Source organism: Carassius auratus, chromosome 6 (genome assembly GCF_003368295.1).
Source record: "Carassius auratus strain Wakin chromosome 6, ASM336829v1, whole genome shotgun sequence".
Classification (NCBI taxonomy): Eukaryota; Metazoa; Chordata; class Actinopteri; order Cypriniformes; family Cyprinidae; genus Carassius; species Carassius auratus.
The window spans coordinates 3,846,812-3,865,232 of NC_039248.1; the positions used below are offsets into that span (position 1 = coordinate 3,846,812).

General features: G+C 36.5%; 1 protein-coding gene across 17 annotated transcripts in view; it reads right to left on the reverse strand.

The window, feature by feature from the left end:
- LOC113091140 (receptor-type tyrosine-protein phosphatase F-like) overlaps nt 1-18,421 on the reverse strand; it is a 204,520-nt gene that overhangs the window by 84,396 nt on the left and 101,703 nt on the right. For 10 of the 17 annotated variants that reach the window (XM_026256599.1, XM_026256607.1, XM_026256605.1 and 7 more), the window contains 2 exons: nt 4,389-4,577; nt 314-331 (listed from right to left, as the gene is read on the reverse strand). In XM_026256599.1, coding sequence (XP_026112384.1) covers nt 314-331; nt 4,389-4,577 — 207 coding nt within the window. The remainder of the gene's footprint in view (nt 1-313; nt 332-4,388; nt 4,578-18,421) is intronic. The other 7 variants (XM_026256612.1, XM_026256646.1, XM_026256618.1 and 4 more) reach the window with 1 other exon arrangement.

Here is an 18,421-nt window from a genome sequence, read left to right on the forward strand (position 1 = left end):
GATATTGTGGCGAAATAATATGGATGTGTTTATGGCAGGTTTTACGAAATCCATAAAATCTTTGTTTTGTCTTTTGTTTAGTATAGTGATGTATTATCTTCAGTTAGACTGAATCAGATGTTTATTAGTGAGACAGACGAGCAGAGGTTCATGCACAGAGACGAGGCCGGATCGAAGACAAGGAGGAAGACAAAGAGAAAGACTCCATAATGAGAGAGAAGGTGGGGACAGGGTGATGGAGGGGGACACTTGGGGGTGAGAGAGGAATCGAAAGATGACGCATTTGGATATTTTCTGTTTTCAGCATTCTTACCTCTGATTGGTGTACCACCTGGTGAGGTAATATGAATGCAAATAAGATTAAAGAGAACTGTTAGTGTGAAAGTGAGAGGAGAGAGAGAGATAGAGAGAGAGAATAGGAAAGTAAGATGAACAGCAGAAATAGATTTCTTATTTAAGAAGCGGCATGTACAATCTTCCCTAGAAGACTTTTGGCTCTTCTGTTCTCAGTGTGTGTTAATTCACATTATGTAGCTTACATCGCTGCTTCAGGCCAGAAACATACTCTATGCAAGTGTGCATGGTCCTGCTGTGCATACATGATGTTCTCTGGTACTCAAGAGAATTACTGTGCTAAATGGCTGCGCAATCAAAATATATTTGTTATTATACAGGTAGCCGGCTATAAACACGCTATACATTTAATTAATCTGAACTAAATTGCACAGCAAAACATGACAGTGGTGGACCTGAAAAAGAAAACAGTGGTATTTGCAATAATGTCCCTTGTACTTAAGTCTCTGAGTTCACGTACTTGTGTAGAGTATGTTTTAGCCTTTAAATGACTCATTCCTGTGAGCCAGTAATAATTTCATCTCTCTCTGCACAAGGGTCTTCTGCTATTTTTAGAGTGGTGCACATTCTACATCCAGCACAACTTTGGCCTTGGATCAGACCACAGCTGTGCTAAATAAATACAGTTGTCTGATGCAACACAGAAGAAAACCTTTTTGTGCAAAGTGATAGTTTAATCTCATTGCATTGACCGACCCTTGAGTCTTATTAGTTTCAAGAGAGACTTGTTTAACTTTGGAAAAAGCTTCAGATACTTGCCATTTTGTTGTTGTATGTTTTTTTTTTTTTTTTTTTTAAATCGTAATTTAAATACAATTTACAAACCTGTAGTAAATTCCTAGGTGTGCTTTTTTTAAAGATCATTTGCAACATAAAAACATGTGAAGTTGCCTAAGAATTGAATCAAAAAGAGTCCATATGGAGTCTGTTGACTATGATGCAGATTCATGTCAATCTGGATCATAAGTCAACACTCCACCATGTGAAAACATTGCGGATTTGGGAAGAGGGTCAGAGACACGAGGGAGCCCCTGTAAACTGTGTGGATTGTGGTCCATCAGCAGTTTACAGAGAGCCTGGCGTACACTGGGACCCTCAGAAAGCCCAGGATGTCCAGTACAGGACAGGATTGAGGACTTTAAGGAGAGTCTGCAGTGTAGCATGAGCATAATGAAGAATAGTAAGACTTTACTATATCTTCACTATGGCTAGAGGGGAGAAAACTTGAGTATGTGTTCATTTTTGCAGTTGGTAGTAAGAGTTCTCTGTTCGCCGGCAGTCGAGAGACAGTCACTATTAATCCTTGCTGCATTTAAGATGTTAAACAGCAGCTAAGCTGGACATCCATTATCTTACTGAGGAGAAATCAATAATCAACCTGACACATCTCTGTTCATAAAGATCTGCACACCAATCATCATAAATCACCTCGGCCTGAGAGCTTACTGTGGCGTAGTGGGTACAAATCGGTAACGCATATCTATCATCTGTCAGATAAAAATGTTTAATAATAATTGCACACCTCAAGAAACTGCTTGATTTGAGGCAAAATTCATAACCGTAGCACAAATGTTAAGTGAAGAAATTAAAAAAAGCATCAAACTCTGTTAATCGCCTGATAAAGTAATTGCAACAATGGCTGAAAAAGCAATATAGTTTACCACAACTATCATATCACTATAATTATGTAAATATATAATCTGATGAGCTGTGTGTTTTTAAGTGAGCTGCTCATGGTTACAGCGTTTTCAGTGTCTTGGAAGGGTTTGCATTAAAAGCTGCTCCACACAAACTACATTTCCGTAAGCGCTGTAAAGTTTGAATCATTTATAACATGCATTTGAAAATGCAACATGTGCCAAAACACGGTTTCCATAAAAAACTCTATGGTTAACGTTAAAAAGCAAAGAAAACTTGTTCTGCCTGTTTTTTTCTTCTTCTTTTATTTTTTTTTTGTCCCAGATTATTAACGTTGCAAATCTAGAAGTTTGTGATGCTGTATTTACTGAATTTACATAGTTTAAAAAACACTTTGTTATATTACATTGCCATTAAATTACAGAAAACAGGGTTTTTCTAATACAGCTACGGTAGTGATGGGACATTTAACACCGTTCTCTCTTCTGACCACCGTAATAAATCTCTTGATATTTTATTTCTTTGTTGGAAAGTAATAGAAACGCTACTGTGGCTTTTTCAATTTGCTTCTGGAGCACAATGTGAAAAGGGTCCACAGTAATACACTTGAATATCTGAAAGGCCTTTGGCTCATGTGTGAAGGAAGCTTGAATCCGTAGAGTCTTGTGAGTGTTTACATTGAGAGAAGCAGGATTACTCTTTATCAGGATCAGTCTAACTGTCTGCGTATCACCCAGCTGCACTGTGAACAGATTGTTGATTGATGTCCAGGGCAGAATCACCTGCTTTGGCGAGGCTGGTGGTAATTACTCGTGCACAATGACATGCTCCAGTGAGATTAAGGTTCTCTTTAAAGCGGGAGGTATGAATCATGAGTGCTTTTCCTATTTGTTCATAGGCGTTCTGTAAAGGTCACGAATTGAAAAATTGTTTCATTAGCTTTCGTTAATGGAAAAAGGCCTTTGCACTAATGGCTGGAGAGCAAAGCTAATCTCAGGATCAAATAATGGACTGTATCCAAACAAATAAATTATGTGATTGTCTGGTAGCTGCAAGATGGATTGGCCGACAGGGAATAATTTGACAAATACGGAGCTGTTTGAAGATTGACGCAGGAAATGATTGTTGACAAAGGCAGATGATTCTAATCAAAACAAATCACTGTGCTGTCATGTTAATCATGTTTGTGTGTCCTAACCGGAGGGTTATGTGAATAATAACTACCAGCCACTCTGTCTTCCTGTTTGTTTCCGTTTACTTTAAGACATGAAATGAAACCGGAGGCTCATTTGGAACTGGAATGTCACTTGTTGTACTGCACAACAATTCCAGAAGTGAAAAACCCATTCATTCCCTCCATGGAGATTTAGCGACTGTAAAACAAGCATGTGATAATCAAAGAGGTTAAAAGTATGCTGCATCTATTTGACCATAAAACAGTAATATTATTACAATTTCCCATAGTAATGTATTTCAAAATATTATTTATTAATGTAATGCAAAGCTAAATTTTTTGCAGACATTACTCCAGTCTTTTATTTATTATTATCAATGTCAAAAACAGTTATGCTTCCCTATATTTTTGTGAAAACTCTAATAAATTTTTTATTTTTATTTTTATTTTTTTAGAAGAACCAGATTAATTTATAATAGAAATCTTGGTTGCACTTAATTTTAAAGTATGTGTACTTCCATGTACTTACAGTGTATTTACCTAAGAAAGTACTGGTAATATAAGATAACTACATGAGATAGGGTTAGGTTTAGTAGTAGGTTCACGGTTAGTACCTAGTTTGTACCTAGTTATTGTAATTAGTAAAATAAGAACATAGTATGTACATGAGTAAAGGGACAGTAAAATAAAGTGCTACCAAAATCTTTAATAACATTATAAATCTCTTTACTGTCACTTTTGAACAATTTATTAAATACTATCTGAATAAAAGTATCTTACAGACATCTGAACACTAGTACGCAGGCAATAATTTGGTTTTATACCGTCATTTCCGATTCCTATCATTTCCTCATGAAATAAGCACACAGTCTTGCACCGTTGCCTTTTTTTAGATGTTCAAATACTTTCAAACGCTTTGAATCAAATGTTGCAATGCGATTCATCTTTGAGCTGGTTTGGTTCAAGCCTTAGAACTCTTTATTGAAGAATTTTCTGAAATCCTTGCGGATAGAATGAATGGGAAAAAAAATCTTCAGGAAAAAAGTCGCCACTCACTGCTGTGCTCTATTGTCTTTGTCATTGAGGTTAAAATAAGAGGAGGTTAAAAAAAAAAAAAAAAAAAAGTCCCGTTCTGCAGATAACACCGGGTTTAATGTTCACCATCAGCATCTTTATTCTTTAAGAGTGTTTGTCTTCTGTGTGTTTACAAAGTTCTTTTTACCTGAACGGAGCTGCTTGATTCGTCCATCGCTGCTGTTAATGTCGACAGGCAGGAAGTCTTTGAACCAGGAGATCTCCGGGTCAGGGTTCCCGCTGGCGGCACAGAGCATGGTAGCAGTGCGTGTTCGCTCCACCACCTTCAGCTGCGGGCCCATGTCTATAGTGGGGAAACCATGAGGGATCTGGTCCTCTGGAAAACACATACACACAAAAACACAAAGATGTGCGTCAGTGCACATGATTGAATTTCACGAAAACCTGTGCCTTTTTGGTAAGACAAAAAAAGCGCCGTGGCTCATTTTACTAAAGCACAGCTCTTGAAAATTCGTCCGCAGGACCACCCAGGGCGATCGGACTGTAGCAGCTGAAATACTTGACTGTAAGACACAGAGGTGGAGTAGAGATCAGGGTGTGAAATCCACTGCTAATGTAAACACAGGTGGGCCGAGGCGTGACTAATCCTGCCGTGGTGTTCCTGGTCATGGATATATGAGGGTGAGGGGGTGATTTCCCTCCGGCTGTAGTGACACCTCACAGAATGGCTGGCTCCGTCTGACTCACAATTACACTACAGGAAGTCTAATATTGGCATTCCTAAATAAGGGGTACCAAAAGCTGCTGAAATGCAAAGGTAAAATTACATGTTGTGTTCACATGTCTCTTTTGCACTCTAGAGGGAAAGCTCTCACTCTTTCTGGCCCCATTTACACCTGCTGTTATTCATCATGCATCGCAAATGCATTTCATGCATTTTCACAGGGTTGCTGTTTGCATTTCTATGTACATCCCATACACATAGTATGCTGTCAGTCATACACAAAATATTCTGTTAAAGGGATTGTTCACCCAAAACTGTTACCCCTACAAACTTCTTGTATGACAGATTTACACTTGCTTACAGCACTGTCGACTTGTGATTTCAATTATTCGAGATGGATGTCATTATAGATGTGAACTTGGTCTATGAGGTAGAGAGCTCTGCTTCTCTGATATGTGGTTAAGAGGTAAGTGAAGGGAACAGCGCAGAACTGTACATAATGTGTTGTGAGTGTTTCCATGCGTGTTTGAAATAGGAAATGAGGAGTGGATGAGCACAGAGAGAAAGCAAACCGCATCCAGCGGTCTCCACACTCTCACTGCTAGCAGATAATGGAGGATAAAACAACTTTATGCAAATCAGCATCATTAAGAACAGCAGGTGCATACAGGAAACACATGGGACTAAATGCTCTAACTGTTCTCTGTGCATACACTAACTGAGCTTTACCAACACACAAGGGCTGGACAATTATTAGAGATAACATCGAAACTCTTATATGGCATAGTGTGGTTATTAAAAACTGTTTTAATGTGAAATCGAACTGATAACGTGCCACATAAACTCAAAATCCTAGGAGTTGTCCTGAGTTTGAATTGCTTTCCCACTGTATGCCATGAGGATCTTGGTTTATTTTTTATTTGATTCACTTTTGCATTGTGTAAAAAGTGTGAAAACTAATAAAGAGTGAAACTCTTTCGACCGACAGCAGAACAAGGATATATCCTTACAAAATACATTTTCATTTGAAATGCAAAATTGTTCAAGATCTTGTTTTTTTATATCCTTCGTACCTTAATGTTTCTAGTTCTAAGCATGAATCTAATTAAAATGAATTATATTATACAATATAATATTTTATCACTTATATATAATAGTATCTTTTTACATAATATATAATAGTATATTACAATTATAATATTATTATATTATAATATGTTTAAAACACTTAAAATATCCAGTGTTTTAAGGGTGAAAATTACATTTAGATTTTTTTTTTTATTATGATTTGAAAGAAAGAAAAAAAGAAAGAAAGACAAATAAATAAATAAATCCAAATTATGACTAATAAATAAATAAATGAATAAATAAACTAACAAATGGTGGTTCAAATCCCAATCATAAATAAATAAACGATTCAATTATTTAATCAAGCAGTCAAACAAATTTTCTCCAAACCATGCAGCCAAAGACCTCTCATTCCATTCTGGCAGTGAAACAGTTAAACACTCTCTATGGGTTTTCCACCGCAAACACAATGATGAAACCAGACTCCTCTGTGGTTAAATTACACTGTCAACTGAAGCACTAAAGTTTAGTTTTCTCACAGGAAGGTTCTTTTATGCTACACTACAGCTGAAGAGTTTCTCTGGGAGACAATAGAGGGAGAATTTGGGAAAGCCTTCATAAAGAGCTTAGCATGAGCCCTGCAACGAGAGAATGTGCCCAAATGGAGGGTCCGCGGTCTGTCTCTTGATGTGTGAGAACGTGCACCAGAGGAACACTTCATCCTGCTGGAGGAGCTGCCCTTGTTTCTGTTTGTTTTCTTTTGGGAAGATGCATTATAGGAAGGACTAGGTACAAGGGCTCGGGTCACAGCAGGGTCACAATTATGCACCACAGGCCTTTGTGTGACACACAGGTCTGGTAATAGACCCCAGTGGGAATGAACCAACACCAGCTGCAGCAAGATACACACACCTTCATGTTCTGAAGGAATCGTCCATTCCAGGTCACCGCCAAAGGGGAAGGAGGGTTTGAGACAGATACTATTGTCTCAACGGTGTAGTGGTTCGAAAAAAGAAAAACACTGTTTCTCCTTGGCAGCAATGAGACTAGATGAAGCAAATAAAGACTTTTGAATAGTCTTCTGCTTTTAATGCTGAATAGTAAAGTGTTTATATTGTTTATTAAAATCATACATTTTTCATACATATAAATTTTTATTAATTGAAATAAATCTGAAATACCATAAAATATACACATTAGATTAGATGAGAAACCTAAACATTTAAATAAACAAATAAATGCATTCTTAGCAATATATGTTATTATAGAAATGTTAAAATAAGTTGAAGTACTAAAATGATCAAACTGACTAAAATGAAAAGCTAAATAAATATTTAATATTTACCTAAAAATTAGATAAAAAAATTAGAACTGAAAATATATCAGATAAAATAAAAATATTAATAGCAAAATATAAATAAAAACTATCATAGTATAGAAAAATAAAATAATATTGGTAACCTAAACTCTGAGAAATCAATATGAGTGCAAACATTTCTGATAAAATTCTCCCTCAAACTATATATTTATATATTGTTTTTTAACAATGTAACTTCATTAACGCTATATAATTGTTTTATTTCATTGCAAAGCATGACTTATTCGACTCGATTATTAACATTTCTTCTAATTAAAATGAGAACAAATAAAAGCATTTTTGTTTTACATTATTTTAAGAAAATGTGAATGCTGTTTGTCTATTGAAAAGCCAGTGCTACGATGCCAGGGCATTCTGGTTGGTTGCCAGGTCCTCACTCAGGTGTTCTCAGAGTTGTTTATTTCAGTGTTATGAGGTTGCTAGGGTGTTGTGGTTGGATGCTTAATGCCCCAATTCAACGCCCCGAGTCTTTGACATCCTGGTCCCCTAGATAAGGCTCAGGTCTCTCCTTTAGTGTCAATCTGTGTTTTTTTTTTTTTTTGCTGTCTTAGCAAGCAACACTAAAAATAAAGAAGTTTCATGCCCCGCAGCAATGCAAATGCACAGGCTTTGCCAACAACATCGTCCAAAGTGCTTTAAAAACTAAGCGCACTGAAGAACTGAACAGAAGCCAGGCTTTGAATCTGGGTTTCACACATCAGTTTGAGTTTATTTAGTGGGAAAAACACTAAACGTCATGCTCTCAGGAGACTTTCGTATCAAACCTGAACACTTGTTTCAAGGCCTTTGTTCAATCTGACGGCTGAAGAAAACATAACACACCTCAGTGTGTGTGCTAGAAAAGAATAATAATAAAGGAAAGCCCTAGAAAGTCAATCACCCTTATTAATTCTCCAATAACAGGGTGACACAAATAGTCACGGCGACAATGCCGCACATTTTTGACTGGCTCACAGCAATGACACCAGCAGTCATTTTCCCACAGTAATTTAACACTCAGATATTTAATTAAAGCATGCAATGAGCTGGAAACAGAATTCAGACTGGCTCACCTCTGACAAATTAGTCAGGGGAAATATTATGTCACATTACGTGACCCAAACGGTGCTGTGATTACTCGATGGAATTTGTGAAATTGCGGATTACTTCCTCCACCCTGTAATCCCTTAATGCTGGAATCACACAGAACTGACAGATTGTCAGTCAGAGAGAAGTGGAAGCACATTGCCAAGGTAACTCCCATGAAAACACATCAGAGAGAACAGAGTGACCCGTCTTCACCCGCTGGAGGAAATCAAATGAAAGACAACATTCTCCCTGTCTGTTTCCATCCCTGTCTTACCTGATAACTTCATCACCTCAGGGAGATTATCAAAAACAGCCAGACTGAACATATTACGCTCTGTAAAACAGACGATGAGCAGTGTGTCAGTACATATTGCTGTTGCCAAGTGCAAACACACAACTGCACTGCATCTGAGTCTCTTTTTAAGAGCTAAAGTAATAACTGAGGATTCAACCACCTTGTCCTACTCATATTTTACAGTGTGTATTAGAAATGGGTAGTGTGATCAAATCATACCACACTTATTTTGGCTGCAAAGTCAAACAAAAAATATTATATGACATTTTAACTTACTAAAAATGTGTTAAATTATCAAATATATTTTATTTTAAATTATATTGTAATTTGAATGGCATCATTACATTGTCTACCCAAAATATTATATATGTTACACATGATTTCTATTCTCCAATAAATGCTATTTTTTTCAAACCTTCTATTCATTAAAGTATCCTAAAAAGAATGTATCACACCACTCTTTTCAGCATTGATAATCAAAAACGTTTCTTGAGCAGCAAATCAGCATATTAGAATGATTTCTGAAGATCATGTGACACTGAAGACTGGAGGAATGATGCTGAAAATTCAGCTTTGAGCACAGGAATAAATTACAATTACAAATATATTTAAATAGGAAACAGTTATTTTAACTGCAAGAATATTTCACATTTTTACCAGTATCTTAATCAAATAAATTCAGCTTAGGAAAGCACAAGAAATGGCTTTCAAAATCATAAAACATTAGCATGTAGAAAACTCTCTTGCATCTTAAATAGTGTCAAACCACCCAGACTTAAACTGTATAAAATGTAGACAGGAATCTGTCGCACTACCCAGAATGCCTTGCAGTGCGGGTCAGGTGTATTGACTGAAGAATAATGAAGTGGCCCATTCAGTCGGACATGTGTCACAATGACCTGTCCGCCCAGCTCTGGAGTGTGTGTGCCGGGACGGGACGCCTCCACACTGGGGCTTTTTGTTCTCCGAGTGTTACTGTGACGAGCTCTTTGGATCAGTGTACCTGCTGGATTCTCAGACATTTCTGGAGGCGAATGAAAAAAGAGTCACATTCACCTGTAACACAGACAGACAGAGGGAAGGATTTGCTCAGGGGAAGACAGAAGGATCTTTATGGGTTGCGAGTGTCTCATGCTGTCGGGCTCTGCTGAATTTAAAAGACTTGAGACAATGTGACATTAGGCCCTGAGGATATTGTCTAATGTTTCTAGGTTGTGAATTCCTGGGATAAACGCAGCACAGAATCAAACTATGCGCCCATAATTCATTGCAATTTTAACGGTGCAATTGGAAAAACTTGTTTTTGGTTGGTTAATGTTAAGTTCTCTTACTACATTCAGATCAACAGGGATGTTTGATGTAATTTTACTGTAAAATACCATTAACTGAACACTTTTCAGAAATAAAATAAAATAAAATAATAATAATAAAAATCTACATTCATTTTAAAGAATTCTTTAAAATAAATGAATTAAAAAATCATATTGAAATTCACAGAATTCAGCTTATGTTTGATGATTTTTCATTAAAATAGTGATGTTTCATATTGGATTTTCTTATCAGTTACATGCGTTAAATGTTCATGAGATGTCTCATGTTGTTAAATAAATGTTTATAGCATGTGTTTTGTATTTGTGTGTATGACACTATGCATCTTCTTTATGTTCTTTTTACCTCTGCTTGTGCAAAAGCTACTTGAGATAAACTCTGATTCATCATCTGCCTTTCTCTTTACTTCCGTGTTTTAAAATTGTTGAAGTGAACATTATTTGAGTTAAAGAAATGTATGTTGGTTTGTTTGTTTGTTTACTATAAATTGTGGTTAAATCTATAAAGCCCCAAATGTTGCTACTAGTTTTTTATGGTAAAGTTCTGAATATTTTGTTTGTTTGTTTTTTTAACCAGAAATGTCACTAATTTTATTTTTACAGATAGGAGGTTTGTTCAAATCAAAAGTATAAACAATATGAACAATTTCCCAAACTACTTTTAATTCCTATTAAATCTCCCAAGATCAAATGACTTGAAAATGGCTACTATTCAAATTCATCTGAGCGCTATAGCTCTGTATCACAACTACTGATTTGTATTTCTTTTAGGGATCACTAAACTGACTTGAGCTGAATAATGGCACTAGTGTCTAGTGCTATAGAAATAATGGTGACTTGACTTTACATTTAAATGAAACATATAAGAGAACACATTAAGTCTCTTAAACACTGAATGAGCAATCACTGAACAATAAACTGTTCCACCTGGATCCTTTGAACAGATATGCCCATGTTTCAGATTATCAGCTGTGAGTCTGAACTACAACAACAGATTCTTCAACCACAAAGCCGTTCACAATCACACATGCACACGTTCTCTCGGCTCAGACTGACAGGTGGTCCTGCAGATCGCTTACAGCTTTGGGAGTTTTCACAGGTCGTGTCTGCGAGTGAATGCTTCAGACATGCAACAATGCTGGTGCACATGGGCCAGAATACACATGATAATCCTACAGTCCTTGACTTATTCACATGCACCAAAATTAACAATCCCCAAGAGCCAAATATGAGTAAATATTGGTTAAAGTTAGTTAATAGAATGGATCTTTAGGACTGACTTTTACACTGTTATTTCAAAAGTGATGGAATCAGATCTGTCTGTTTTGACACTGTAATCAATGTCCATCATACGTACAGGGCATTAGTTATTACAGAAATTATGTCAATGAAGGGGAAAATTAATATCCAAAAATCTATGTAGTAAAACATAAGTGGAGTCTTTCTTAAATCACCAACACAAAGACAATAAAACCACCACAATGTGTTGATTTGTTGACAAATGCAATTTAACTGAGAAACAGGCCAATTATCACATTATTATCACATCTACCGTATGATGCTTTGATGATTTAACTTTGTCACAAAAATGAAAGGGAAATAGATGAATGCACTGATATTAAACATGTAAGAAATGACTACACTGCAAAATTATTATTATTTTTTAATAATAATATTAGTATCTCAATGATACTAAAATGCACAGCCTTTCATGACGTCATTTTCATTATATAAACTTGCAAAGCACATCTACACATTATCCAAGTGAGGCTAAATCTGCATTGTTGGTCTTTAGACCACCGTCTTATAGAGCTTAACAGCTGGACCCCTAACAGAAGCAATATTAAACGGTGGAGAAACCTCCTGCCCCTTGTTAAATTATACTGCTATCGTCTCTAAGCAGAGTTTCTCGGGTAGGACATGCACGCCTCATCAAGGACCCCATCCCCACCGGACCGGACCCAGGACAAGATCACATCCTCCAGCTACTGCTATTTTAATTAACACTACATGAACTTCTCTCCACCTGGGAGGAAGAGACGGACCAAAACAAACAGAACACACCTCTGTCCGCCCCTCGTTCAGCTGACATTTCCTCACGCAGCCTCTCATCTCCTCTTTAATCAAGGAGCAGTCATGATCCCCTTGGGGAAATTGAATGCTTTTAATAAAATCTTCCTCCTAGCAGATAAAAAACAGTCTGCATGGGGATGAGCGGAGGAGAGGTAAGTAGGGATTCAGGAGAAGGACAGAGCTAGGATATATTATATGGAGCAAGGTCTCACACCTGTCTACCACTGCATGGATGGACTCTAGGGACCTGTGTTTCATGCACTACATCTATAACACAACGCTGCGAGTTGAATTATTAGAATCGAATGTGATTATAATATTCTGTGAAATATTAAGAGAATAAATAGACAATACATTTAGCATGCAGATATGAACATACAGCATGATTAGTGATTCATGAGCAATTGACTCATCTAAACTGGTTCACTTGAAAAAACACATCATACAAATCGCTGTCATCTACATTACACATAATCTACATCACATTATAAAGCAAATTCTGAACCAGTAAAAAAAAATAAAAATGTGGCACGGTTTAATTAAAACTAAAACCAACCAAAAATTAAAATAATAATAATAAAAAAAAGTTACTGGAAGTAAAAACAACAACAACAACAACAAAATCACTGAAATTAAATAATAAAAAATTAAAATACAATATATTATTTTATTTTAGCTACATGCCCAGGCAACATGTCTAATGTTCTTTTAGTAGTTTAGGTTTAAAAATAACTAGAACCAAATAAAGTAATACTAAAATCTTACATGTAATTATTATTTTTTTTTAAACTGAATGAATTGTAAACAGGAAACAAATATAACCTAAACCTTATTAAAAATATTAACAACAACTATAATCAGTGATACTAAAATACTTAGGGATATTTTATTCATTTTAGTGCATTAATGTGTTTAATAAACTGGTTCAAAACACAAATTAACAGACTGATTTGACTAGAACATTAACAGACTGAAATCGACTAGTAATTTTTGAGTGAAAGCTTTTTAGCCCCCTTTACTTTGCTTGTGACTTGGCATTATAAGCATTTATTTCATGTGTGATAGTGTGGAAAAATAGAGGCTCTCCAAAGCGTGCAAAAATGTCCCAAATCCTTTACATAAAAATCAGAAACAGGGAAACAGGGGAAGTACTAGTTTAAGTTTCATTACAAGCTGGTCACACATCAGAAATAAGAAGTGATTAATACGGGAAAATTCATACGTTTCATATAACTCCTTTAAGAAACATCAGTGAAATTTCAAACAAACTGGGGCAAACTAAATATTTGTTTGTGATCACAATATGCTTAATGGATAAAACGATTATTATTATAAACATGGAAACTGTTTCAAAGTATATTTTCGGAAATTCACGTTTTCATAACTTCAAACCACGGAAACAAACCATTATTGTTAAATGTGGTGCATGGACAATATGTCAGTGAAGACTCAAATCAGTGATTCATTATTGCCGGTGAAAAAACAGAAAAAGTTTCAAATAAATAATCTGTTTGAGGATCATCATTACTGTCATATGTTCATATGGAGATGATAATCTAACTGTTCACCACTATTAAAGATAAGGGTGCACAACGCTCTCAGAAGGACCTGAAGGAAACATTACACATTGAGTGGAGCAGAAGCTCTCCAGAAGTCTCTAACAGCACATCATAAAGTGTCAGTGACAGTGATGTAGGCATCTGGAGAGAGTGATGTCAGAAAGCGTGGCTTCGTCCTGCTCTCCTTGCCCCAGAAATTGCTTTTGTCAATCCTGCCACCATCGCTGCGTTTCATCAAGGGTAATTAGTTAGCAGAATTTATTTGCATTGTTAATTCCTTCCCCTCAACTATCTGTCTCACACACACACACACAAACACACACACGGTATCTCAGTAACTAATAAGCCTTTAATAGCTGCTGTTTGAAGCTGGCTCTTTGAAGCATCTTCCCAAGAGCTTTGCAGAAGTCAGCAGACTCTCTCTGAAGATCGCGGTTTGTGCTGTTTGTGACTCCAGGAATCTGAGTCTCACTGGAGGAACAGAGGAAGCGTTTGTTTGTCCATATCGGTATGATTTTATAGATAAATGTATAAAATAAGTGACTATATGAAAGAAAAAAAAAAGAAAAACTGCCATCTCATTTAGAAGTGAACTTGGATCTTTTGGTTTACTAGCGGCCTTTCACTAAAGGATCTTTTTGATGCCCAGTAATGGTAGGCCCTAAAGTTACCCTCTAACATTAGTCATTAGAATTACAGTGTCAAAAAAGTGTACTTAAAACTGCATGTTATAAGAAAAGCAGCATGGATGTGAGGCAGAGCACCACTGAACATCTGAACAAACAGTCAATCAGACATCAGGGACCCTGACAGCTTTATTTCATCTGTTCATCAAGAAATAATCAAATGCGTTTCTTCGAGCGCATGTCTTTGCAACTAAGCAACAGCATTTCTTGTCAAACGTCTTATGCCTTACAAAGTCAACTGCCACGGTGGCTGACAGATGAGCAAAATTACCCTCATCTGCTGAGGAGAGTCTGAATCACATATTCATGTTTTGTCCACACTTTAAAAAAAATGTGACGCCTTAGAATTTCTCATTTAGTCAATATGAAATGTGAAGCTAAGTGGTGAAAATAAGGAATAAATACCTTTCTCTGTTTTTTTTTTTTAATGTTTAAAGACAACCCATATGCACATTTATAAATCAACATCATTGCTGAGCCTTTTCTTCTTTAAACTGCAGTTTATAAAAAATGTGGTTTGAAACAGCCCATTTCCTACTGTCACAAAGATTTAACAACTTACAGTGTGGAGCTGTTCATATCATTAGCAAAATGTTTCGACCTAAGGATGTTGATCTTTGGAAGAGCTGTCTGAGATGCTCAGTGGGAATGTGGTTTGTGAAACATTAGCAACTTGTTATTAGCTGTTTGATAACAGTCATGTAGAGACTAATGATATCAATCAGCATTATGTGTCCAGGATTTAACAGTGCGTGTGATGTAACTGGTTTGGATTGGGAGGTTTGGCTGACCTGAGAGGAAAGCATTGATACCAGCTCCAGAACTTCATTAGTCTGTCTGGGGAAATTTAAAACAAGATGCAAAATTTCCTTGACACAAATTAGGACATCGATAAACAAACTACAATAATAAATGAACAAATACTTTTCAATGTCAGCGGTGTGTAGGGAAAAGGGGAAAAAAATTCTGGTAAATAAGTTGTTATTATTGGAATAAGAAATCCAGCAGCTTTAATTACTTCTTTATCAGGCCCCGGCATCCCTGTGGAGCTGTGAGTGTGTGTGTGTGTGTGTGTGTGAGCATGGCCTGTTTACTGTAAGATAAACTGCAGTTTCTCTTGGCTAATAGCTGCAGCATACAAATGTGTCTGAAACTCCAAACACATCGGCTCGCCTGTGGCACGCATTGAGACAGGACGAAACCACACACACCCATTAAACAGATTATATAACCGCTCAAATCTTCTGACGGATCAGCCAATACTTTAAATACAACTTGAAAAAAAAAATGCCACGTCGATTCGAATCAGGAAAGAAATATAATCACAATGCCCTTAATGCAGCTTTACGTCTGCAGTGCAAATCATCCATTCTTCATCCAAACTTTTGCAGAACGTTAGCTGCAAACACATATTTTGCCATGATGTTATTTTTACGTAACGGTTTAGTAACAGAGCGAGACGAAGCACGTCTGCAGGTATGCATCCTTGAACAGAGTGCAGAAGAACAGAAAAGATCGAGCAATGAGAGAGAAAGAGAGAGAGATAAAGAAAGCCTCAGGGCTGACAGCAACACACTGTCTAATGATGAGCTTTCATGGCGACATGCAGTGCTAACTACCCAGCATGCTTAGCTGCATGCTTTTCCTTTGCTCCTTATATAACATGCTATGTTACCAAGTACACTTGTTCTGCGATGATCTCCATGTGCTCGAGGCCATCTCTGGTTTACACCCTCTCTACATTGTAAATCAGCAGAAGACACCACCAATACACAAGTCGCTGAAAAAGCCTGTGGAATTTCAAAGGATTCCTATAGAGTTTCCTTCACTTTGTGCTCATGAGCAGTGGGCAGTGCTGTAGAGTGTGAAGTATGTTTGAAAGCCTTGATGTGTTTTTACAGTCGCTGCAGTAACAGGATCTTCCTACAGTAACCAGGTAATCAAATACACAGAAGAGAGGGGAATTAATCTCTTTGTGTCTGATTCACAGTCATCAAGGACCTGAATGTTGTACAATTCTGGGGTTTTCTTTCTTGAAAGTAAAGACAGAGAACCAGCAGTGGTTGCAACAGTCTTAATAAAATAAAGTGTGAACATATTTATTACCCACTATAAAACAGATTTTTCTTCACATCACAACTGACCTTTACATTTATTTTATTTACAAGCTACATCTTGGTCATTGATAATGCAAACAATTCTACACATCACTCAGTTTAGTGACTGTATATTTCTGACAACTTTATCTAAACAAAATAAAACAATTATTTATATACATTAATAATTGCCAAACAGAGAGTACATGAAACGATAAATCTTGGATGTGCTTCTGCTGTTGAAATGAAGATGTTTTCAACTTTGGAGCTCCGGATTTCTCTGAATGAATCTACTGAACAGAACACACGGACAGGTGGTCGTTCAGGTCAGAGGTCAGGACTCCACCACGGCACCACACAGGCGACTCTAAAACAGATTTTCTTTTCTGGCATGCAGAAATTAGACACTACATGTGCAACGGTTTAAATGGCATCTCATATAACAGCCATTAACACATTTTTAAAGGCATGTGCATTTCCCACACTAAGAAATCCTGAATATTCTCATTGCAAAACTAAACAGATACTTCAAGTCACATTTGATGTGCTTTAAATGTGTAAACTATAGGCAAAAGACTGAATAATCAAACATGCACAAGGCGTAAATGATATGTGTACCAATGCAGTGAACTTCTTTAGATACAGAGACAATGACTTAAAAACAAGTCGTTCTGAATGCAGGTGTTATTTGTTTTACTACAGCAATTCATTTAAAATGTTAGACTGTTTATATTTCACTGCAAGCGATGAGGTAGTTAGTTTACCGGTCAAGTGGCCAGGACATGGTCCATTTCTAGGCTATTCCGTCTCAGTTATACAGTTTAACAACTGAACGAATACATGGCTAACTGCCTCCATAATAAAGTGCTTCTCTGCCAGACCGATTCCACCCCAGCAGAGCAAATTACTAGTCCTGTTGCGGTTACTTCACACAATGCTGTGTCGCTAAGCTAGCACAGAAATGGACCAATGCCCCTCTAAGCCTTGTACTCCTTTTATATCTCTGTGTCTTTGAACTTCCATTTCTACTTTCTTATTTGCTCAAAGGACTGAAACAAGGGTTTCAGAAGAGCAAAGGATGATCATAACAATACCGTCTAGCCATGCAGAATGACCTCGAATAAAAGATAGCAAAGACACACAGGATTTGTAAATAGCCCTGAACCAGCCTTTCACCTTCATCATAAACATTTACATTTACACCTACAGAGAAAATAATCAGAGTTCAAACTGACATATTATGGGTCAGGAATCTTATAAAAGCTGCCGAGAACATGTCTGGGTCACATTTAAAAGATTATCTTACAAAAAAAAAATAAAACAGTTACATTTATTTAAATCATGAGGAATTTTTAGTTAAGTATTTGTTGCACAGATTCTACACATATTTAATAGTAATACAAAATTAAGATACAGTATATGAGTAACATCAAATAAAAATAAAAAATATGTAAAATAAAATAAACATTTGTGTGTATTTAAAATGTGGGTGTAAATGTGTTACAAAAACTGTTCATTGTCCAAAAAAAAAAAAAAAACAAAAAAAAAAAAATACTAGTTATTTTGATAGTGGGATTTAACATGAACAGAACATGTTTCCATAAGATTCAACTGTACTGTCAGCAATGCAATGGCCTGAGGGTCTAAACATATGTGAGATTGTACATGTTTGTATGAATGCAGTTTCTACTGTGAAAAACAGTCTGGAGGATTTTGAAGGATCTCTTACGGTGTTCAGTGTCACTATTGCTTTGAGCATAAAACAGCTGAGCTGTTCATGCCTCACACATCTTGAAATAAATTAAACCAAATCAAAGCTCTTTTTTCATTTATGACAATTGCTGATGATGCTTAACATTTTGAGAATTTAAAATTACTGACCAAGGTGAATACAACATGTCTTCTCAGGGGTCAAGTGCATGGACGGCCTAAAAGCTGACGAAGA